Raw genomic sequence first — 24,356 nt, forward strand, 5'->3', positions numbered from 1 at the left:
TATTGTAAACAAATATATATTTTGTATGCTTTGCCCTTTGGAATCAATGAAAAAGAACTAAGTTCTCTCTCCATTCATTTATTGGGTCACTTTTTCAAGACCCCTCTTTGGCAACCCACTGCAGGACTAAAATTAGACCCTTTAATCTTAAATTTTGGCTCTAGAGTCAGTAGTTGGAACTGGCTTAAGTGATCGTCCACTAGGGACAGGAGAGTCGGACATACGTCCTTCGTGAAGGGAGTCAGATGTCTCCATAGAAGGAAACTCTATGGGCTACAAGAGAACTCATAATGTTTGCCCGTTCTAGGGCGAGGTTTGAACATAAGGAGACCCTCATGAATGGAATACTGACAGATGCATTGACGAGACGCTTTAAAGGGGGATAGACCCCTTTAGTAGGAGTTGGCTGGCCGAGACTTGGGGAAAGTCGAGGTGCCTCACATGGTTTTAACCTGGCTCGGACCTGACCCCGTGACATTTGGTATTGGATTTAGGGAATTAGAGCATCTCCAATAGCCTCTTAAGTTGGCTCTTAAGTTAAAATTTGAGGATTGAGAATAAAAAATGAGCTTCAACAGTCTCTTAGTGGCTCCTCAAATCACTGAGAGCTTCTCCATCATCTCTATTAATAGAGAGCCTCTCTCCACCTCTTAGTGCCTCCTAACTTCATTTTTTATTTATAATTTATTATTGAGCAATCTCTCTCCTCACACTATTGGTAAATATAACAATAAACAATAATTTAATAATAAAATAATAAATAAGGAGTGCATATAAGGAGTATTGTTGAACATGATATATCTTAGTCACTCGTAAACAACTAAGAGTCAATTATTTATATTATTTTTAGAGAGTATACTAAAAGTCTCTTGAAAATGCTCTTAATCATATCATTTTAAATAAGTTTACGAGGCTTAAAAAGACATTCTCGTTAAATTTAAGAGTCAAATCATTTTTTTTTTTTTAACAAAATGTAGCAAGTTCAATCAAATGATATGTATTAACAAAAAAAAAAAAAAAAGATAAAATAACTTCTGAACATTTAGAAAAAAAAAAAAAAAAAGAAAGAAAGTCTTAGAAGCACTAAATAATGCAGAAATGGAGTAAGGTAGGAGAAAGAATTCCCATGCTTTGTCGGCCATATCTGTTGCTTTTCTCTATATCATCATCCGTATATGATAATATTATATGTTGTTTTAACTCACACATTGCATATCCATTCAATTGAAGTCAAGTAGGAGTTTTCTTAATCATTGCATAGATGACAGAATTGAAACCCTCACTTTCTTATTATTCTTTCAGATGATAAGAGGTAGTTGACATTTGTCATTTACCCATTTCTCAAAATCTCACTCTTTTCTGTGTTTTCCTAATTATATATGCCTTTCAGCTCTTCATTCTCTCTATATGGATATTCAATTCCTTTTCTTCACTTGCCTTCCTTTTCCCTTCTCTCTTGGTATGTAAAAGCCCTTTCCTTTCCTTTCTTTCTTGCTTCTGGTTTATGAATTTTCTAGTTTATAGATATGGGGTCAATCTCATATGGGTTATTTATTCTTGTTTTTCTCCTTTTGATTCATCAATGTTTGGGTGTTAACACAGAGGGTCAATTCCTTTTAGACATAAAAAGCAAATTCATTCATGGCTCTAATCATCTCAGTGATTGGAACCCTAATGATTCTACTCCTTGTGAGTGGACAGGTGTGAATTGCACCTATGATTATTATAATCCAGTGGTTTATTCTCTTAATCTCAGCTTTAAGAATCTTTCTGGCTCTTTATCTCCTAGTATAGGTGGATTGGTTGGATTGATTTATCTTGATCTTTCTTTTAATGGCTTGTCTAAAAATATCCCTAGTGAAATTGGGAATTGTTCTAATCTTCAAATTCTTCGTCTCAACAATAACCTACTTGAAGGTCAGATTCCTGTTGAATTAGTTAAACTTTCCTCTTTGACAATTTTCAATATCTCCAACAATAGAATTTCAGGCCCTTTCCCTGAAAACATTGGTGATCTTTTGTCTTTGTCTCAGTTAATTTGTTACAGTAATAACATCACTGGTTCATTGCCTGCTTCTTTTGGGAACCTGAAAAACTTGACTACTTTTAGGGCTGGGCAGAATTTGATATCAGGAAGCTTCCCTCCTGAGATTGGTGGTTGTGAGAAGTTGCAGGTTCTTGGTCTTGCTCAGAATCAATTGAGTGGAGAGATTCCGAGAGAGCTCGGAATGCTGAAGAATTTGCAGGATATAGTCCTATGGGGTAATCTGCTTTCGGGTTCTATACCGAAAGAGCTAAGCAATTGTACTAATTTGGTGACTCTTGCACTCTATGATAACAATCTTTTTGGGCCTATACCGAAAGAGCTTGGAGACCTTGTGTTTCTGCAGAAGTTATACCTCTACAGGAATCACTTGAATGGAAGCATCCCAAAAGAGATTGGGAATCTGTCTTCTGCTATAGAGATTGATTTCTCTGAGAACATGTTGACTGGAGAGATACCAATCGAATTGGCGAAGATAACCGGACTGCATTTGCTTTATCTTTTCGAAAACAAGCTAACCGGTGTGATCCCAGATGAGCTGACTACTTTGTCAAACTTGACAAGGGTTGATCTCTCAATTAACAATCTCACAGGTACAATTCCTGTTGGATTCCAGTACTTAAAGCAGTTAATCATGTTGCAGCTCTTCAACAACTCGTTGTTCGGTAGCATTCCTCAAGGCCTTGGTGTCTATGGAAAGCTATGGGTAGTTGATTTGTCAAATAACTACCTAACTGGAAACATTCCACCTCATCTTTGCAGAAATGAGTACCTGTTTTTCCTGAACATGGGATCAAATAACCTCACAGGTTATATCCCGACGAGTGTTGTTAACTGCAAGACATTGGCACAGCTATACCTTGCAGAAAATGACCTTATGGGGAACTTTCCAACTGATTTGTGTAAGCTTGTGAATCTATCTAGTCTTGATTTGGAGCAAAACAAGTTTACTGGTCCAATTCCTCCTGAGATTGGATATTGCGGCGGTTTGAAAAGGTTGCATCTTTCGGGTAACTACTTCATTGGTGAATTGCCAAGACAGATTGGTAAACTTTCTCAATTGGTGATCTTTAACGTCTCGTCGAATCTGCTAACTGGAACAATCCCACCTGAGGTCTTCAGCTGCAAGATGCTGCAAAGGCTAGATCTCAGCCGGAACAATTTTGTAGGTGTTCTGCCAAGTGAGATAGGAGGCCTTTACCAATTAGAGCTTCTCAAGCTCTCAGACAATCGGATTTCGGGTGTCATACCTCCGGAGGTAGGCAACTTAAGTCGCCTAACTGAGCTACAAATGGGAGGCAACCTATTTTCGGGTTCCATCCCAGCTGAGTTAGGTGAACTTTCGAGCTTGCAGATTGCATTAAACCTCAGCTACAACAATCTTTCTGGATCAATACCTGAGGAGCTTGGGAATCTTGTGTTACTAGAGTTCCTTTTTCTAGACAACAACCATCTGAGTGGTGAAATTCCAGGCTCTTTAACGAACCTTTCGAGTTTACTCGGATGCAACTTCTCTTACAATGACTTGAGTGGTCCTTTGCCTTCCTTGCCACTCTTTCTTAACACAGCCAACACCAGCTTTCTAGGAAACCAAGGGATTTGTGGTGGACCTCTAGTTAATTGCACTCAATCTCCATCATTTTATCCGTCTTCAGATACAGAAGTTCGAAGAGACCGCTTAGGTAAAATCATTGCTATAATTGCAGCTGTTATTGGCGGGGTTTCGCTCATTTTAATTGCAGTTATTATATACTTCATGAGACGTCCGGTTGAAATAGGTGGTCCATTGCAAGACAGGCCATTCTCCTGTCCAGTTTCGGATATTTACTTTTCTCCAAGGGAAGGTTTCACTTTCCAGGACCTGGTTTCAGCTACCAAAGGCTTCGATGACAGCTTCGTGATAGGAAGAGGAGCTTGTGGAACGGTTTATAGAGCAGTCTTGCCATGTGGTCGCACCATTGCAGTTAAAAGACTAGCATCTAACCGGGAAGGCAGCACCATTGACAATAGCTTCCGGGCTGAAATTTTGACTCTAGGCAAGATTAGGCATCGAAACATTGTGAAGTTACACGGTTTCTGCTACCACCAGGGCTCAAATCTTCTCCTATATGAGTACATGGAGAAAGGTAGTTTGGGAGAACTGCTTCACGGAGGATCATATAGCCTCGATTGGCCTACGAGATTCAAGATCGGCCTTGGATCTGCTCAGGGCCTTGCTTATCTGCATCATGATTGCAAGCCTCGTATATTTCATCGTGACATAAAGTCCAATAACATTCTGCTTGATGACAAGTTTGAAGCTCATGTTGGAGATTTCGGGTTAGCAAAAGTGATTGACATGCCACAATCTAAATCAATGTCTGCAGTTGCTGGTTCTTATGGCTACATTGCCCCCGGTAAGCTTTTCTATAGTTCATTATAGATGCTGCATACTTATGAAATGAGCTTAGATTGTTAATCTTCATTATCTGAATGGCAGAGTATGCGTACACGATGAAAGTGACCGAAAAATGTGACATATACAGCTACGGAGTAGTCCTTCTGGAGTTGCTGACAGGCAGAATGCCAGTGCAGCCTCTAGAGCAAGGTGGTGATCTGGTAAGCTGGGTTAGAAATTACATTCAGGCTCATACATTGTCACCAGGAATGCTTGATCACCGGCTCGATCTAGAAGATGAGAATACTGTCTCTCACATGATTACTGTGATGAAAATAGCTTTACTTTGCACAAGTATGTCTCCTTTCGATCGACCAACTATGCGAGAAGCTGTTTTGATGCTTATCGAATCGAATAAACGAATAGGAAATTTCGAGTCATCCCCGAGTCATAATGCGGATTCAAGTGAAGGAGCACAGTTTGATTCATCCCCAAGTCATCATGCTAATTCAAGTGATGAACTGATTGTACATGTCTAATTAGAGCAGAGGATGGTATTTTTTAGTAGCTAATTCATCCTTAGTATAAGTTACAATAACTATATGTAGTTATCACAAACTTCATAGTATATATATTATATGTGCTTAACCCTCTATCCTCTAGAACTGCAATTCAAACCATCAACTGTAAGAAAAGTTAATGTTAATCAAGCTTGGATCTCACAGACAAATTGAAAGTGTGGTGATTCATTAAAAAAACTTTAAGCTATTGATTTTTCAAAATATAAGAACCAAACCCAATGGATCAAATGGATCATGGACACTCATATTAGCATTAGTTGTGACATGAGCTGATTACAATCTAAAACAAGAGCAGCAAAAGGAGAGCCCGAGTAACAATCTCACAATCAGTAGCAACAAGTAACATTGGATTCGTGTTCAAAATTGGATGGGTTATGGGTTATTACAACCCATCCAACCCATGAAACATACTTTTATGGGTTATAATGTGTTATGAATGTAACGAGGGTACGGAGTGGGTGGTGTTGGGGTAGAAGGTCTAAGCAAAGAGGGTGGGGCAGAAATGAAACTGAATCCCACATCGGGAAATAAGAGAGTTCAATTATCAGAAAAAGAATTTCCTAAAAATTGGTTAACAAGTGAGATTCAAACAAAGATCCTATTTCCTTTTCGTTTAAAACCTTGGCACAGATCGAAAGTAAAATTCCCTCATAAAAGTAAAAAAAAAAAAACAAAAAAAAAAAAAGACTGAGATTTATTAGTAAGTTGAGAATTTCATACATGCATATGTGTTTTAAAACCGTAAGGTCTAAGCCGTTGGATTTAAGTCAAAGCAGACAATGTTTATATGGTAATGGACTAGACTGTTATAATGAAACTCATATTTAATGGTTTATCATAAACCATCCAACAACACATGCCATGTGGTTCTCAATTTTCATTGCTCTCTACCCCTCTTCCCTATAACCGGGAAAGAATTCACGGTTCCCAATGAACGAGGAATTATTAAAATAATAGTTTTATAGAATTATAGGTAAAAAATATTATAATATTAATAAATATGGTAGTTGAAATGGAATAAAGTATTGAGTATACTTTGTAGGGACATAATTATATTAGTGAGTTGGAGAAAAAAATAAGGAGTGGGAATTGAAAATTAGAGAATTGAGAATAGGGAAGGTAAAAATGGAGAATTTGCCTTGAAGATGCTACTAGGTGGGTGTGATTTTTATCTTTACCATAAATATATGTATATTAAAAAATTTGACAATATACATTATTAAGCTAGTGTGAATTAAGAATTGTATTCTTAAATTTTATGTAAACTGTTAATTGAAGTTTTATATCCTTTTCTAAACGAGAAAATGAGAGAGAAAAAAAAGAGAAAAAACGTAATGTCAAGGATAAATATCCTTCTAATACTGAAATTGTTACAACAGATCACAATCTCAACCGGGTGATAAAGCCCAAAATCATTAATATTTATCGTATGTTATTTTTTATTTTTGAAAAGCTTATTTTGTAAAGTTTATCTTTTAGTGTTTGAAAAGTCGTAGAGCTTATCTTGTATTCTCTGTTTATAGTTTTACTATCAATGAAATACTTAAGCTTTCTCAACATCTTTATGGTATCAGAGCTTCGGTTCTCTAAACCTACTGCCACCCCCAACGCCGCTGAGTCCTCCAAACCCCTCACTAAGGTTGCTTTTCACAACTCCATTAAGCTTATCTCTATGAATTATCTTTCATGGAAGATACAAGTTGAGTCTATCATGATTGGTTATGGTTTATTCACGTTTCTTGATGGAACTCATCCCTACCCAACAATCTATGTTAATATCAGCGACTCACCTCTCCCAACCCTTCTATCGTCACTTGGGTTCGGCAAGACAAACTTATTTACGATGCCCTCATTGGTACCTTAAGCTCCACCATTGTTCCTCTCATTGCCCAAGCTTCCATATCTTCCCAGGCATGGACAATCTTAGTGAAAACATATGATAAGGTACCAAATATTGGTATAAACCAGTTGCAGAAACTGGTATAAACTATTCTGGTTCATTTTTAAGGTAAATTACATACATGGTGTACAACCTTTACCCATTTTCACACTTTGGTGTACAACCAAAAATTTATCACACTAAACTGTACAAGCTTCAAGTAACCTCCCACTAAAGTGTACAGCCGGTTTTTGTAACCGGTCAACGCTGGTCAACTATACCACGTTAGCATTTTTCATTTTAGAATTAAAAAAAGTGGGACCCACTCTTTATGGAATGACTAATATAGTCTTATTCCTTATAAAATTACTACAATACCCTCATCTTCTTCCTTCATCCCCTCTCTCCCATTTCTCTCTTTACGTTTTCTCTCTCTACATCTTCTCTCTCACTCCTCTCTCTACAAACCTAAAATTAGCCCTAATCCCTCTCTGGCTTGGGACTTTTAATGGAGAAGATGAAGCTGCCAAAGCTTATGATATTATTACGCAGAGATTCCGTGGTTGTGATGCCATTACTAATTTCAAGCCAACTACTGCTGAAACTGAGGAAGATGAGATTGAAACAACATTTTTGAACTCTCATTCCAAAGCTGAGATTGTTGATATGCTTAGGAAACATACTTATAATGATGAATTGGAGCAGAGCAAAAGAAATTACAGGATCGATGGCCAAAAGAAGTAGAATCGGAATCTCAGTGGTAATAATGTTGGCCTTTCTTCCTCCGATCGAATTCTGAAAGCGCGTGAATAGCTTTTCGAGAAATCGGTACCAAACGACGTCGGAAAACTTAATCGTCTGGTTATACTTAAATAACACGTGAGAAACACATCCCTTTACAAAGTGGAAGCACTAGTACCAAAGGAATTTTACTGAATTTCGAAGATATCACTGGCAAAGTATGTAGATTTCGGTATTCGTATTGGAATAGAAGTTAGAGTTACGTTTTAAGCAAAACCCATGTTTTGATTTCTATGTATATTATAATACCGATTGCTATATCATTAATTAATGGAAAAAACATTTGACCCCTTAATTTGCATTTAGCTTTATTTTAACATGTTAATCTCTTGATGAAAAAAAGAGAGTAGACCCCATTAATGGTAGCTTCATCTTCTTCATTAAAAGTCCCAAGCCAAAGAGGGATTAGGGCTAATTTTAGGTTTGTAGAGAGAGGAGTGAGAGAGAAATGGTAGAGAGGGGAGTGAGAGAGAAGACGTAGAGAGAAATGGGAGAGAGGGGTTGAAGGAAGAAGATGAGGGTATTTTAGTAATTTTATAAGGAATAAGGCTATATTAGTCATTCCATAAAAAGTGGGTCCCACTTTTTTATTCTAAAATGAAAAATGCTGATGTGACATAGTTGACCAATGTTGATCGGTCACAAACACCGGTTGTACACTTTAGTGGGAGGTCACCTGAAGCTTGTACAGTTTAGTGTGATAAATTTTTGGTTGTACACCAAAGTATGAAAATGGATAAAAGGTTGTACACCACGTATGTAGTTTACCCTTCATTTTTATTTTTAGGTAAGTTGTGATTTAGAAACTGGTATAAACTATTCTAGTTCAAATATATTATGATTTTTATTTTTATTTCTATTATATTAACTATTTTACATTTTTTGTTATACAAGAGTCGAGATGGAACATCAAATCTGTGGATGAAACCTATGATTGATTATGATAAGCTTGTGGGGATTTATGCTACTGGCTTGGCTAAGGGATCGAAAGGTAAGGTCCAAGAGATCAAGTCGATATAGATGAAGTTGTTAGCCAAGTTGTTGATGAATTTGGCTCTTAGTCTCAAGCTAACTGTTAAGCCCAAAATATACCTAAAATATCATCAATATTTACATCAGTTTTACTACGAGTTTATGCTGTTTATATCTATTTAGCGTACTTTTGCGTCTGAATATGTCTCTTTCATGCAAGGTACCTAAATATTTGGTAAAATCCAAATAGGAATGAAAAGAGGTCAAAAACGAAGGAAAAACCCTACAAAAGGATCAAAGACGATAAAAATCAAACGCACCGAAACGAAGACGAGGAACGAAGTCAGAGACGGAGAAAAACATCTCGTGTCGCGATCGAGAATCCTCCATTCTCGATCGCGACACGCGTCGCCTAGGCACTTCTCCCTTTCGTTTGAAGGCTGAAAAACTGTTTCTCCATTCTCGACTGAGAATTTACATTCTTGGTAAGTTCAGAAATTCAGGCAGCACAAACATACACTTGTTCGTTTTCAAAGAAACGCGTCCGTTCGATTGGATAAGAACGTCTCTTCGCAGCAGACACGTTCCTTAAACTCGACTCTTCAACATCTATAAATAAAGAGTTGATTTCAGAGTTGATATAATAATTTTTAGAGTTAAGATTTAGTACAGAATTAATGCAGAAATTCTGAGTCAAACGATTCAGAGTTAGAAGTTCGATTTTGTAAAAAGCAATATGATGTACACACATTGTTTATCAAATAATTACAAACACAGTAGCATTTAGATTTAGATTAAGATCAGTTTATATTAGTTTACATTCTGGTAGTTGACGACCCATCTCTATTCCGAAGATTCAGCGAGAAGATTAAGTAGCGGATTCGACCCACGAGCCTGACAAACTCTAACGAGGTTTGAGGAAAGGATTGACGACCCGGAACTCTCATGTTGTTTGAATGCTTCCATGTTTTTTATTCTCTGTAAACTTGTATCAAATTCATACTTCATCTAATAAAGTTCATGCAATTCAATATATATTTATGTAGCACTTCTGGTAAATGATCCGAAGTGAGTTCTGGTGTTTTCATTAAAACGTAGTTAAATTCAATATCTTTACAAGGAAACTTTGTTGAACACTTGGACAAATTCATTCTTAAGGACGATATGATCGTTAAGTCGGCTTATCGGAAATAAGTATAAATTTGGTTAAAGTAGCAATCTAACCCGACCGTATGAGGATTGTCTGCAGTTCAAAGCCCTTTAATTGAAGGAGTTTACGTTATTACATTTTTATAATTTATACAAAGTTTAAAGTTGTTTTCTTTGCTTAATGCAAACGAACACAATTATTCCCTTTAAACACTAAACGTTTCTGTTTTGTAATTCATACTCAAAACAGAATTGATTTCTAACATTCTACATATTCTAACCTAATTCTTATTCTATCAGTTTCAAAACCAATTTCAAATAACGATTATCTATTTATATAAACCTTAAGTCGTATTTAATCTACACATAAATAAGTTTTTGTTGAAAAACGTTTCCTGTGGGATTGATATCTTTTTATTACTACAAGCGAAACCGTGCACTTGCGGAAATCACTCAACACTAACACTACCCCAAGCTCTGATAGGTAATCTCTTAAACGAAAAATTTGTGACAATGATCCACTAGAGGTCAAATTTCTAAATCAATCTCAAGCTTATTAGAAGCAGAAAAAGAGAGTACATTGACTATGAATGCAATTAAAAATGCATTTATACATGATGTTGATGTTAATGAGCAAAGTAATAATAAGAGGAAGATTTGTTTCAAGTAATCTGAGCACTCCTCGGGCTCGTTGCGGAACAAGTTGTGATGGCTACATGTCTTATTGGCCAAGATTTGGCCAAACTGGATCTTGTTTATGGCATGATATATGAGTAAAAATTGATAATTGTTGGACAAAAAATTGGTCCCTCATTGTAGATGGCTGACAAACTGATTTTTTTTTTTTATGACAAACTGATGACTGTCAAAAATCAATTGAAACTTTATTATGACTTCATGGCATCTTTGTGCTTTTGCTGGAGTTGTATCAGTGATTTTTTTAGTATCCAACTTATTGGAATATTAAGTGAATTGCTATTTACTGCGCCCTAATTACTACTTATCGCCCCCGTATTAACATTTTTGCCCTTTTCATATTTTTCTTTCAAAAACTGTTAATGGTTTCTCTCTGCCAATCAAAATTGAAATTCTGAAAATAATTGATGAGATACAAATCGAGAACCCCGGAAATGGATGATTACGAGTCGGAGAAATTAGACGAGGTACAAATTTCAAGAAAATATACGTTATTTCCCACAGGCGGTCAGGGAAAATGCCTTGCCATTGGCCATGCAGTTTCCCTAACCACATGTCCAATGGCCAAGAGGCTAGAAAAAATGCATGGCCAATGGCCAGGTGTTTTTCCTGACCGCCTAAGCATATGGACATGCTAATGTGCAATATTGTCGATTATTTGACTTTTACACTTATTTTAAGTGAAGTTTTAATAATTATTATGATTTTCATTTATGATCAGGTGCCATTAGAAGATTTTGATGGTGACGAGATCGATTATAGTAGCCATTTCTGTACTAATGAGATTTTTCAGACAAGTTCAGGAGCGATCGAGTGGGCCAAAAAAGTTGCCATTAAACATGGTTTCGAGCTGATTATTGCTTCACATAAACACGGGGGAAAACAAAGCTATTGAGATGTTCTTGTGGTGAATAGTACATAGGAGTTTTGAATAGTTTGGATGCGACTTTACGAAGGAATACTAAGAGAAAATCGTTTAAGTGTAAATTCCAGCTAAAAGTCATACAATTGCAAGGTTATACTAGTTGGGGGATCATGGTTTCAGAAGGGGATTAAGGATATGCACAACCATTCATTGGTTGTTTATCGAGAGGGATATCGACACATGAGTGAACTGCGTATTAGACGATTACCGAGCCGGATACTGGTGTATTGATGCATATGTTTATCGCACATCCAGAGTCGATGGAATTACTTCGATCCTATCATTGGTACATTGGCATAGATTCAACATACAAAACGAATAAGTACAAGATGCCTTTTTTCAAAATTATTGGGATGACTCCATGTAACAACAACTTCAAGATAGCTTATGTAATTATGAAAGATGAGACTGAGTCGAGCTATCATTGGGTGATGGAAAGGCTGGGAAATTTGATTGGGTTTGATGTGCACCCGACGACTATTGTCATTGATTAGGAGTTGGGTTTAATGGGGCTGATTAGGGAGATTTTCCCAAAATCACCTCACTTGCTCTGTACTTGGCATATCAACAAGGATGTAGAAGATAGGGTGTACAGAATAATGGGAAAAGATAAGCATTATGCACAGTTATTCAGGAATGGAAAGTGGAAAAAATTATGAAAGCCCCAACTGAAGAGGAATACGAGAAAAATGTGATGCGGATAAGGGATACAATGAGACGGTATCCTCAAATTGTCTCTTATGTTGAGGGGATGTGGTTAGTTCACAATGAGACATTCATTGTTGCATGGATGAAGTATGTCCTACACTTTGGCAACAGATGTACCTGTAGAGTGAAGAGTGAACACGCCCAATTAAAGTAGTGGCTTAACTCCTCCACCGAAGCCCTTGATACAGTTTGGATGAAGGCTCATAAGGAAATTGAGTCAAGACACTGTAGAGGAGTCCTTTACTCCAGTTTTCGATTCAACTACTTGACGTGTCAAGTTTCCCACTACTGTATGAAGTTACTTAGTGAAGAGTATGAGCACATGAAAGGTTTGAGTGTGGAAGTGTATGAACTTTATAGTTGTATGTTGAGAACCACTCACCAGCTTCCTTGTGCATGCAAGATTAGAAAAGTAATAGATTCGGCAACCCCGATCAGTGTTGAATGTATCCACACATTTTGGAATACACTTCTCGTTGGTCATGTTGACACTTCTGATAACGTCAGATTTGATGATGGGTCGAAGGATCACCGGTACTTTCACTCTCTAATTGAGGAGGTCGACAAAAGCGATAAAACATTTGTGTGTAACATATCTCTTTGCATTCACGATCAACTTCACCCAGACCAAAAAAAATACAGTGAACCGGAGCTGAAAACCACAGTAAGAGGACGACCGAAGGGGAGTACATCAACCAAACATCTACGGGTAAATTACATACATGGTGTACAACGCTTGCCCTGTTTCACATTTTAGTGTACAACCTTCAATTTTGCACATAAAAGTGTACAACTTTTTGGTGACCTCCCACTAAAGTGTACAGCCGGTAATTGTGACCGGTCAACTAAAAGTCAATGCGCCACATCATCATTCTTTATCCTACCAATTTAAAAAGTGAGACTCCCTCTTTATTTAATTACTAAAATGTTATTATCTCTTATGTAATTACTAAATTGTCATTGTCTTCTTCCCCATTTTGTGCAACTTCTCTCTCTTTCCCTTTCTCTTTTAAGTCTTCTATTTCTCTCTCTAAATCCTCTGTCTTTAGAAATCAATTGATTCTGGAAGATCCTAAACAACTCAAGAGGAAACCATATTTTTCTATTGCTTGATTGATTTACGAAAATTTGTTGATACACGACACTTTCATGAATTAATATTACTTCTACCATTGTTTTCTGTAAATCTGAAAATAAGAACAACTTCCTCTTTTGTGGATTTTATAGAAAAGAATCTCAGAAAGAGTACGATGTTGTTCATGCTCGGGAAAAAGAAAAGTAAAAAAAAATAATACTAATTTAGTTATATTTCAACTCATAAACTTGCAATCATACAATAATCAAACACATATTGCTAAGGAAATAGCATAACGAACCTGCAAAATCTTTTACATCAATTAAGCTTGAAAAGATACCATCACCTTTTGAGTATTTTGCGGATGACTTTTAAAACTCAATGGAAGCAAGAGATTATTTTCTTGCTCATCCTTCTTAGAGTACTGCTTATCATTAGATTCAATTTATGTTTCATCTGCAATTATTTCTATTTCTTAAATGTTCTCATGAAGTGTATATGAAAATGGGGGTATTGGAATCAATTGATTTAGAGAGAGAAAGAGATGGTTGATTTAGAAAGAGAGAGAGGGGGGGACTTTAGAGAGAGAAAGGGAGAGAGAGGTTGCTCAAAATGAGAAAGAAGATAAGGGCAATTTAGTAATTGTATAAGGAATAATGGTATTTTAGTAATTAAATAAAGAGTGGGTTCCACTTTTTAAATTGGTAGTATAAACAATGATGATGTGACACGATGACTTTTAGTTGACCGGTCATAATTACCGGCTATACACTTTAGTGGGAAGTCACCAAAAGGTTATACACTTTTATGTGCAAAATTGAAGGTTGTACACCAAAGTGTGAAACATGGCAAACGTTGTATACCACATATGTAATTTACCCAAACATCTACTGGGTGTGTGGGAGTACCATAAGAGGGGTCGTAGACGTGCTCGATCATCCAGTTCGTCCCGAAGTTGTGGGCGTAGCTCTTCATCGGCTTCCTATAATGCTACTACAACTTGTAATATTAATTCAGTAATACACATTTACTAATAGTTTGACAATATTAACTTTAATATATTATTAATGCTATAGATGGAAGCGCATCTGATATTTTAGAATACTACCATACTGATAAAATCTCAGAATAATTAAGTCGTTTGTTGAAGGATATCTCGATATGGTAGGTGATGGTAATTGCGGATCCCGTGTTATGGCAGATCGTATATTTAGCGACCAAAATAGTTAGCAGTTAGTAAAAGCGTGCATTGCAAATGATATTCTTGCTAACTATAAACTATATGAGCCAATTTACTTTGACGGGATTGATTTGGCAGTCCAACGGATTGGGTGGGACGGTATGTCTTGTACCGTTGCACATTGGATGGTTGTTTAGGATGACTTGTATCTGATTGTTATGTTATATAATGATGTTGTATTTTTCTTCGGGTACGGGAGTGGAATGAGTTTAATGTCATGTGGTATTATGCTATCGTTGCATGCACCCTTAATTGCTACACGACCAGAAAGGGAGATTGTCATTGCTCATTTAGGTGATACGTACCGACACTATATTCGGCTTGATTTATCTACTGATTTTCCGATACCTCCTATATTGGCTCATTGATCAACATTTTATCATCATAGAGTTTCAAGATAGGACCGTTTGCATGGTACTAGGAGAGCACAATGGGATAGATTAGCTAGCATCAGGTGATTTTAGTAATATTATGATTGTTATTGTATTTGTTTTTATTAATCTTTTAATTGTTATCATCATCGTTTTTATTCATATCGTGATTGTGATCGAACTAAATAGGATTCTAACAATTACGTATTTAACATACTTAAATTCACATTATAATTCATAAAAAAGCCATAAAACTCAAAATATATAATAAAATACATAATCTATTCATAATACAATCTCAAATCATTTGGCTAAATGCCATTCATTTATAATCGCTGCCAACCGTTCCGCACAAGGAGCCACTGTTAGGCATGAAAATGACTACAATTAAACATACTATTTGTGATGAATTAAGGGTGTTTTAGGAGTAATGTTAATTAAAAGAAGGACTTATAAGTGTTTTTATGTAGATTTGAAAAGATTAAGTCGAACAGACTGTAAGCAGTCTGTTTTGCAGAAACCATGAGGAGATGAGCAACCTTTGATCCAGCGGTCAAACGCTGAGTGTCTGATGACGGATAGCGATGTGACAAGCAGCATGTGCGGCAGGAAGGAGCGGCAGGAAAGAGCGGCTAAAGTAACAAGATGACAAGAGTGTTCGACCCTTGAGTGTACAATGGTCAAAATATCTTAACCACTTCTAGTAATCCAGGATCAGTTGAACAATCTATTTTGTTTTGTAATATTTTATTAAATACTTTTGTATCGATTGCTTTTTCCTCCTATTTATAGACATAGTGGAGGGAAAGGAAAGGTACCTTTTTGAGAACTGAAGATAGAAGTTTTTGGTAGAGAGAGAAGCTCTCTAAGAAGATTATGACTCCATTGATGGAGTCCTGTAGGTACAATGCAGACTGTTCACTCGGTAGTATGAGTGAGTAGTCGTTTTGAACTGGTTCGGCCGGTTAGGGCCTGTTATGTAAGTTTTCTATTTTCTTATTTATGAATGAATGTTGATACATTATGATGTGTTTGATAACGTTTTCACTCTATTGCTGTATACATGTATGTTAGTGTTAGATGAATGATAGGGAACTGCTTTCATCTTCACGGAACTTTTTATCAAACGTCCAACCCCGAAGCAGGAATGTTAGGAGGTTGTATCAAGGGTTTTCTTTATTGAAATGTTGTTTCGATCATAATGCAAGAAAGAACCAACCTTAGGGACGCTTACGGTTGTAGTATGTCTTAGAATCTTAAGAACACACGAGAGTTGACTTAAGTGAGCATTAAAGCATAAACCTTGACTTCACTTTACGTCATTCATGAATAAATAGGATGTTTAGAGACTGAAAGTAACATGTTCCGCTTTGCCTAGCCTATTCTACCTTTTATCATTATTAAATACTCTTTTTCATAAGTTGAATAATTGACGTTGATACCATTTCACAATATTTCTCAATATAAAGAATTCCCACACCACGAACACCCTATTCTGCAAGGTTTTTCTAGTAAAACTTGGTCATCAATCCCTGTGGAGACGATACTCTATTTATCACTTTATTACTTGTATCTAGTGCACTTGCTAGAGTCTGTTCAGAGGACAACAAGTTTTTGGCACCGTTGCCGGGGATTGAAAGCAACAAGTTTATCTGAAAATTTCTGTGAAGCCAGAAGTAGTTCTCCTACTGTCTATGCGCAGAGCTGGACCACCAGTTTTTCCTATCGATCTTTAGTTAGAGAGAACGTGTAGACGAAACCAAGCGGGAGCTCGACGAGCAAGACAAAGAGAATGAAAAAGATAAAGAAGGATGGCTGGAAGAGTACCACCAGAACAACCAGTTCAACCACCTCCTGAAGGAGAAGGAGAGAACAATAATCCACCAGTCATGAGAATCAGAGATTACTCCAGACCTACCACTGAGGGACACTCGTCATGTATCATACTGCCTAACAAAGGGAACAACATGTTTGAAGTAAAAGCACCCATGATACAAATGTTGCAAGCAGTAGTGTAATTCAATGGATACCAATCGAAAGATCCAAATGGCCATATCCAGGAGTTCATTACGCTGTGCACCACTTTTAGATCAAACCGAGGAGTCTCCGATGATGTGATAAGGCTGAAGTTATTTCCTTTTTCTCTCAAAGATAAAGCAAAGATCTGGCTAAAGAACCTACAGCCAGGGACCATAGCCACGTGGGAAAAAATGGCCAGTGCTTTTCTAATGAAATACTTTCCACCTGGACAGGCCATCAAACTCAGAAATGAGGTGTCCCATTTCGTGCAAGAAGAGGATGAATCCTTGGCCGAGGCATGGGAAAGGTACAAAGAGCTATTAAGGAGGGTACCAAATCATGGCATCCCCATATGGATGCAAGTACAGAATTTTTACAATGGAGTCACCAACACTTATAAAATCCAGATTGAATCCATTGCGAATGGTAACCCAGAGGATCTTGAACCGCAAGCATTGTACGACCTGATTGAAAAAGTGGTAAGCACAAGTTATAATTGGCATTCAGCCAGGAGTGAAGGAAAAAGAATGGTAGATGGTGACATGGTTTCAAAGCTGACAACCCAAGTGGAACAACTTGTCAGGCAGATCAGTAAGATCAACGTCTCATCTATTCATAGTGAACCACCATTTAATGATATCTGCGATTTTTGTAGAGGACCTCATTTTAACATCAACTGCCCTGGAGTCAAGCAAGGAAAATGTGAGCAGGAACAATGTGACTATGCTGGATACAATCAAAGAAGCCCACCAAATCCTTACTCCAATACATACAACCCAGCTACAAGAAATCATCCAAATTTCAGATGGACTGGATAGCCAAACCAGCAGGAGCAACCTAGATACCAGCAGCAGCAAGGAGGACACTACCAGAGGCAGCCTCAACAGCACTACAAATAGCATGTTCCACCCAAGGAGGATGTAGAACAGGACATGAAGACCATGATGATGCAATTTATGAAGCAGACACAGGCTTCAGTCAAAAATTTGGAGACATAAGTTCATCAATTGGCTGCTTCATCATCAAAAGGAAAAGGAGTGATGCCAAGTAATACCGAACCAAATCCTAAAGGAGATGTCATGGCAATCACTCTACGCTCTGGTAAAGAAACTAATCCTCCTTTGATTCCTAATAAGAGTGTTGAGTGTGTAGGTAGTTCCAGAGTTAAGGAGAAAGGACAGGAACAGTCTGTTCTTGACCTAGAGAAGCCAACCGAGACAGGTCTTACATCTGACCACGATCAGGAGGAACCAGGGAAGAAGTATAATCCACCTCCTCCCTATGTACCACCTATACCCTATCCGACGAGGCTAGTAAACAAAAAGCTTGAAGAGCAAAACTCAAAAGTGCTAGACACCCTAAGAAAGTTGCATATCAACATCCCTTTCATGGAAGCACTTGCCCAGATGCCCACTTATGCAAAATTCTTGAAAGATATTCTGTCCAATAAAAAGAAATTGGAGAACATTTCGATGATCCAACTGAATAGGGATTGCTCTTCAATCCTACAGAACAAGCAGTAGCTCCCAAAAAAGCTAAAGGATCCAGGGAGTTTTTCAATACCATGTTCTATTGGCAATTTAAATATTGAAAATGCATTGTGTGACCTAGGAGCGAGTATAAACCTTATGTCATATTCTGTGTATGTTAAGCTAGGGTTAGGAGAACCACAACCAACTAGAATGTCCATCTAGTTGGCCGATAGGTCTGTATGCTACCCTAGGGGAGTTGTGGAGGATGTGTTAGTCAAAGTAGGAAAATTTATAATGCCTGTTGATTTCATAATAATGGATATTGATGAAGATTTGCATGTTCCCATTATTCTGGGTAGACCGTTCCTAGCAACAGGTAAAGCATTGATAGATGTGGGAGAGGGACAATTGTTTTTAAGAATTAATGGGGAAGAGATCATTTTTAAGATGAATGAGGCTATGAGACGAGCTAACACTAGCGATGACACATGTTATTTCTTAGATGATTTCCAAAGTCTATCTGATTCGCAGGAATAGGGACATGACACATTGGAAGCACTTTTGGGAGAAGAGGTTAATCTCTATGAAGGAACAGGATGTTCCATCGAAACAGAAGCTTCATCAATCCGTCCTAATCAAACTGTTCTCACTCATCAAGAACCTCCCAAAATACCCATTGTGCCATTATCAAAACCTGAACTAAAGCCTTTGCCATTGCACCTTGAATATGCTTTCCTAGAACCACCAAACGGAAGCCCGGTCATTATATCTTCCAAATTAACCCCTGATCAGAAAGCTCAACTCATGGAGGTGTTAAGAAGAAACAAGGATGCACTTGCGTGGAAGATGGATGACATCAAGGGGATTAGTTCAACTATGTGTGTTCATCGGATCCTGATGGAGAAAGACCACAAGCCATGTGTCCAGCCACAATGCAGATTGAACCCACACGTGAAGGAGGTCATGAGGGAAGAAGTAATCAAACTATTAAATGCAGGGATTATTTACCCTATTTCTGCCAGCGTTTGGACAAGCCCTGTTCATGTAGTTCCGAAGAAAGGGGGTACAATAGTTGTTCTAAATGAGAAAAACGAACAGGTCCCCATAAGAACTATAACTGGATGGAGAGTATGCGTGGACTACCGAAAGCTAAACGAAGCAATAAGGAAAGACCATTTTCCCTTGCCATTCATTGATCAGATGCAGGAACGACTAGCGGGCTATGCATTTTACTATTTCCTTGATGGGTACTCGGGGTACAATCAGATTGTCATCCATTCTGATGATCAAGAGAAAACAACCTTTACTTGCCCCTACGGGACTTACGCTTTCAGACGCATGCCTTTTGGGTTGTGCAATGCACCTGCTACGTTTCAAAGATGCATGATGTCTATATTTCATGATATGGTGGAGCGAACTGTGGAAATCTTCATGGATGACTTCTCCGTTTATGGAAATTCATTTGAAAGCTGTCTGAACAACCTAGAGGCCATGTTGGTACGATGTAGAAAGACAAACTTGGTTCTAAACTGGGAAAAATGCCATTTCATAGTCGCCAGAGGAATTGTGCTCGCACATCAGATCTCGGAACAGGGAATGGAGGTAGACAAGGAAAAGGTGGAAGTGATAGAGAAGCTGGTTGTTCCTGCTAATGTGGAAGATGTTAGAAGTTTCCTTGGGCATGCAGGTTTCTACCGAAGATTCATAAAAGACTTCTCAAAGATTGCACTACCGCTTTCAGCTCTGTTACATAAAGATGTGGATTTCACTTTCGGAACAGACTGTATAAAGGCATTTGAGATTTTGAAAGGCAAACTGATCAATTCACCCATTCTAGCCGCACCAAATTGGGAATTGCCCTTTGCAATGATGTGTGATGCGAGCGACACATGCGTCAGAGCTGTTCTTAGGCAAAGAATTGAGAAGAAGTTTAGACCAATCTATTATGCAAGCAAAACGATGAATGAGGCTCAGCAGAATTACACCACAACAGAGAAGGAGCTTATTGCTGTGGTATATGCTTTTGACAAATTTCGTCCATACTTGGTTTTGTCGAAAGTAGTTGTCTACACAGACCACGCTGCCTTGCGCTACCTGTTTGCAAAGAAAGATGCAAAGCCGAGGCTGATACGGTGGTTGCTCTTGCTAAAAGAATTTGACCTCGAGATCAAGGACAAAAAAGGAACAGACAATGTAGTTGCTGATCATCTATTCAGAATTTCTCATACCAATAGCCAGGAACAACCAGAAATCTTGAAGATTTTTCCAGACGAGCGCTTATATTCTCTACAAGTTACTCCATGGTTTGCTGACATTGCCAATTACCTTGCTAGTTCAATTAAACCTCACAGCTTGTCCACTAACCAAAAGAAGAAATTCTATGCTGAAATAAAATATTATTTTTGGGAAGAACCGTATCTTTTCAGGTTGTGTGCAGATCAGATCATTCGTAGATGCATCACCCAAGAGGAAGGACAGGCTGTGCTGAGCCATTGTCACGATCGAGAAGCTGGAAGACATCATAGTGCAAGCAGGACAGCAGCCAATGTGCTCCAATCAGGTTTTTTCTGGCCAACCATTTTCAAAGATGCCAATATGTTCGTAAGTACTTGTAATGAGTGCCAAAGAACAGGTAATATCTCGGCTAGGAATGCCATGCCCCTCAATAACATTGTTGTATGTGAAATATTTGATATATGGGCCATAGACTTCATGGGACCATTCCCTACGTCTTTTGGGCATAAATATATTTTGGTTGCAGTAGACTATGTAAGCAAGTGGGTGGAAGCAATCGCTAGTCCCACTAATGATGCCCATGTGGTTGTAAAATTCTTGAAAAGGCTGTTTGCCCGATTCGGTGTCCCACGAGCTATCATTAGTGACCAAGGAACCCACTTCTGCAATGCCCAGTTTGAAAAGCTGATGGGCAAGCTTGGCGTCACTCATAGAATTGCCACGCCTTATCACCCACAAATAAGTGGGCAGGTTGAGATCTCCAATAGAGAGATCAAAAGAATATTGGAGAAAACGGTGGGCAATTCTAGGAAGGACTGGGCAAACAAGCTTGACGACGCTTTGTGGGCATATAGAACTGCATACAAGACACCCATTGGAATGTCCCCATTTAGATTGTTGTATGGAAAAGCTCGTCATCTTCCAGTAGAGATGGAGCATAGAGCCTTCTGGGCATTAACTTTCCTGAATTTTGAGAAACGGGCTATGGGCGAACAAAGAAGGTTGCAACTATGTGATATGGAGGAGTTCAGGTTGTTTTCGTACGAAAACGCAGTCAATTATAAGGAGAAGACCAAGAAATGGCACGACAGGAAAATACAGGAGAAAGTCTTTCAAGAAGGACAGAGGGTCCTTTTGTACAATTCAAGGCTCAGACTGTTTCCTGGGAAGCTGAAGTCTAGATGGTCGGGACCGTATACAATAAACAAGGTGTTCTACCACAGGGCAATAGAGATTGTCAAGGATGGTCATGAACCTTTCAAGGTCAAAGGACAACGGTTAAAACCATATCTCGAGAATGATCACCAAAGGAACATTGACACGATCCACTTACAGGATCCCCCGAGCCAATAGATTCAAGAACAGGATGTTCGCTGCAAACACCAATTGTAGCAAGCAATGGGGAGTAATCTTACATTTTAGTACCCTAATTTTAATTTTTATCAAATTTTAGGTAGGATTGCTTAGTCGTGTTAAATTAACTCTGTGTTCATATGAGGGTCCGTAAAATAAAAATTTCTTTAATTGTCATCATATTTTTAAGTGCGAGCAAAAATATAAACTTTTACCCTTCCAAAAGGGTAAAGTTTTAATTTTTTCTTGTTAGAAAAAGGGGACTGAAATGATCTTGGGGGGAAAATCAATTGGTAAAAAATGTGAATCGAATCTGTGCGGATAAAGTGAACATCAAATCAAACTGTTCTTAGGCTACTTATTATACTTTGCCTATGCATCTCTCTCGGTAAAATCAAAGTGGGTGGAGTATAGTAAATTCAAAAATCAAAAAAGTAACTGTTCGCTTCCCCCAAGCGTCCTTTCGTCTATCCGCGGCTGTTGCCACAACCACTCATACAGGTGGCGTTCAGAGAAACGTCGTCATAATGACGATTCTGGCAACAGGCCGTTTCACACTTTTTCTACTTAAAGGACGTAGGCTGTATTGCGGACCCTAGTAAAAATTTTCTAAACTCTCTCTCTCACACCGTTCCCCATATTTTGTTTGATAACCATCTTTGGGTGCACATATTTAGTCTCTATCTCAGGATGAGGACTTGAGGCTCTAGAAAGCAAGTGAAAATAGAAGGCGCAAAGAAAGACAAAGCAAAAGGCAAGATGGTTGGCACAAGCACAGTTGCTTTTGTGCCCGATGAGAAACTAGTAAAGAAATTATCCCAGGTCAAAGACGCCGCCGTGCAGCAGTATTATGATGATTTAGCTCAACTGGAGTTTGGGCCTGTGAGAACGATCTGCTGGGAAACTCTGAAAAAGCTTAAACTTGCAGAGCGTGTGAAGAAGCCCATGGAAACAGGCCATTTTGGATGTTTCTTTGAGATGAAGGAGCCCGCTTACAAAGAACTCACCTTAGAGTTTCTGGCTACGTTCAAACATGATCCCGAGATCACTGACCTAGACGAAGAAGGGAAGTTCAGTTTCCGGCTTATGACCCATACCCAGCGGCCATCTTTGAACATATTTAATAGCCTGCTCGGTGCCACGGATGATGATGACTTGGAGTCGGACGGCTACAAAGGGGCTTTCACCAAAACCCCTGACGAGTTTGACCTGACGGCTTTCTAGCGCTCAATCTCTGGCCAACCAAGTTACGACGGTAGTGCCTTAAAAGCATCTAACATTAAGGACTACGCCCTCCGGTACCTGCATAAACTAGTTTCCGGCACCATCTTCGCACGAGAAAATCAAGCCACTATCCCCCACGCAGACCTGACGGCTCTATGGAGTATGATGCATGGGCACATGATGAACTTAGGGTTTTGGTTTGGGGAGAACATTAGCGCTTTTGGGAGAAAAAACTCTTCCGTCATATGCTGTGGCAGCATTGTGACACGAATAGCAGAGGCAATAGGGGTATTTAAGCCTGAAGATCGAAACAGGCTAACTGTGGTGAACCACCCGGACCAAATCGATTTAAGAAGCCTCCAAAGTATGTTGTTCGGGAAGTTGGTGAATGGAAAATGGGTATGGATGCCAGATTTCGTTGAGGCCAAAAGGGTTGAAAGTCGGAAGCGGAAGAACGGGCCTACGGTCTCAGTGTCATCAGAGTCTGAGCAAATTGAACAAGCTAAGAATCTTGGCTTTTTACCAGAAATGCGCAAAGCTCTCCAATGAAGATATCCTCTCCAAGTTCAACGCCCTGTTCGCACAGACCCAAGCTAATCGAGACCAGATCCATGCTCTGGAACATAAAAATGTTGGTCTGCAGAACGAGGTTGATATGCTGAAGCAACTTTGTGTGGAAGAACATGGGCGGGAGAGTCCCTCTGGTGCCTCAATAAAAAGTCCGGTAAGAGCAAAACCTGCTACAGAAACCAATGTCGCTGCCTCCTCGAAAGGGGATGGCACTGCTCCTGCTATGGATAGAGAGGTTGATTCCTCTCTTTCCCTGCTTGTCTGAACATTCCAATTGTTGCTATCTAAGCATCTGGTAACACTTATACACCTTCTTTTCATTTGTGTTAACTCCTTTTATATCATGTTATGATGTTTGTTTTTCCTATGCCGTTTAGTGCTAACATTAGGGACAATGTTCATTTCTAATTTGGGGGTGGGGAAATCACAATAATAATTGCAATATCTATATGCATAACATGATAAAAGAACTATACAAAGCATGACTGTAGTATGAATAATAACTTACCCTTTATGATAAAATCTTATGTTTGTCCTCAATAAATAGGATTGTTTGATGTTTGTTTCATTCTGAGAAACAAGTAGTTCTTTGTTTGTTTAGACCCTACTGTAATTCCTGAGTAAATAGTTTGTGCATATATGTTTGATATGTGTGGTGAAAATCT

General features: G+C 38.4%; 1 protein-coding gene, 1 non-coding gene and 1 pseudogene across 2 annotated transcripts; 2 read left to right on the forward strand and 1 right to left on the reverse strand.

The window, feature by feature from the left end:
* Nucleotides 1–1,098: 1,098 nt before the first annotated feature.
* Nucleotides 1,099–5,124, forward strand: LOC136205931 (probable leucine-rich repeat receptor-like protein kinase At5g63930). The gene is made up of 2 exons (XM_065996792.1): nucleotides 1,099–4,440; nucleotides 4,524–5,124. The coding sequence occupies exons 1-2, from the start codon at nucleotides 1,527–1,529 to the stop codon at nucleotides 4,958–4,960; spliced, it is 3,351 nt and encodes a 1,116-aa protein (XP_065852864.1). The 5' UTR covers nucleotides 1,099–1,526; the 3' UTR covers nucleotides 4,961–5,124.
* Nucleotides 5,125–6,566: 1,442 nt separating this feature from the next.
* Nucleotides 6,567–11,394, forward strand: LOC136207319 (AP2/ERF and B3 domain-containing transcription factor RAV1-like; annotated as a pseudogene).
* A 5,682-nt stretch (nucleotides 11,395–17,076) lies between these two features.
* Nucleotides 17,077–17,183, reverse strand: LOC136207715 (small nucleolar RNA R71). The gene has a single exon (XR_010676844.1). It is a non-coding gene; the product is annotated as a small nucleolar RNA R71 (small nucleolar RNA).
* Between the last annotated feature and the right edge of the window lie 7,173 nt (nucleotides 17,184–24,356).

Source organism: Euphorbia lathyris, chromosome 9 (assembly GCF_963576675.1).
Source record: "Euphorbia lathyris chromosome 9, ddEupLath1.1, whole genome shotgun sequence".
Taxonomy (NCBI): Eukaryota; Viridiplantae; Streptophyta; class Magnoliopsida; order Malpighiales; family Euphorbiaceae; genus Euphorbia; species Euphorbia lathyris.

Coding starts and splice junctions, on each gene's coding strand:
- LOC136205931 (XM_065996792.1), top strand. CDS start 1,527: ATGGGGTCAATCTCATATGGGTTATTTATTCTTGTTTTTCTCCTTTTG. Junction 4,441..4,523: donor TTATGGCTACATTGCCCCCG/GTAAGCTTTTCT, acceptor TCTGAATGGCAG/AGTATGCGTACACGATGAAA.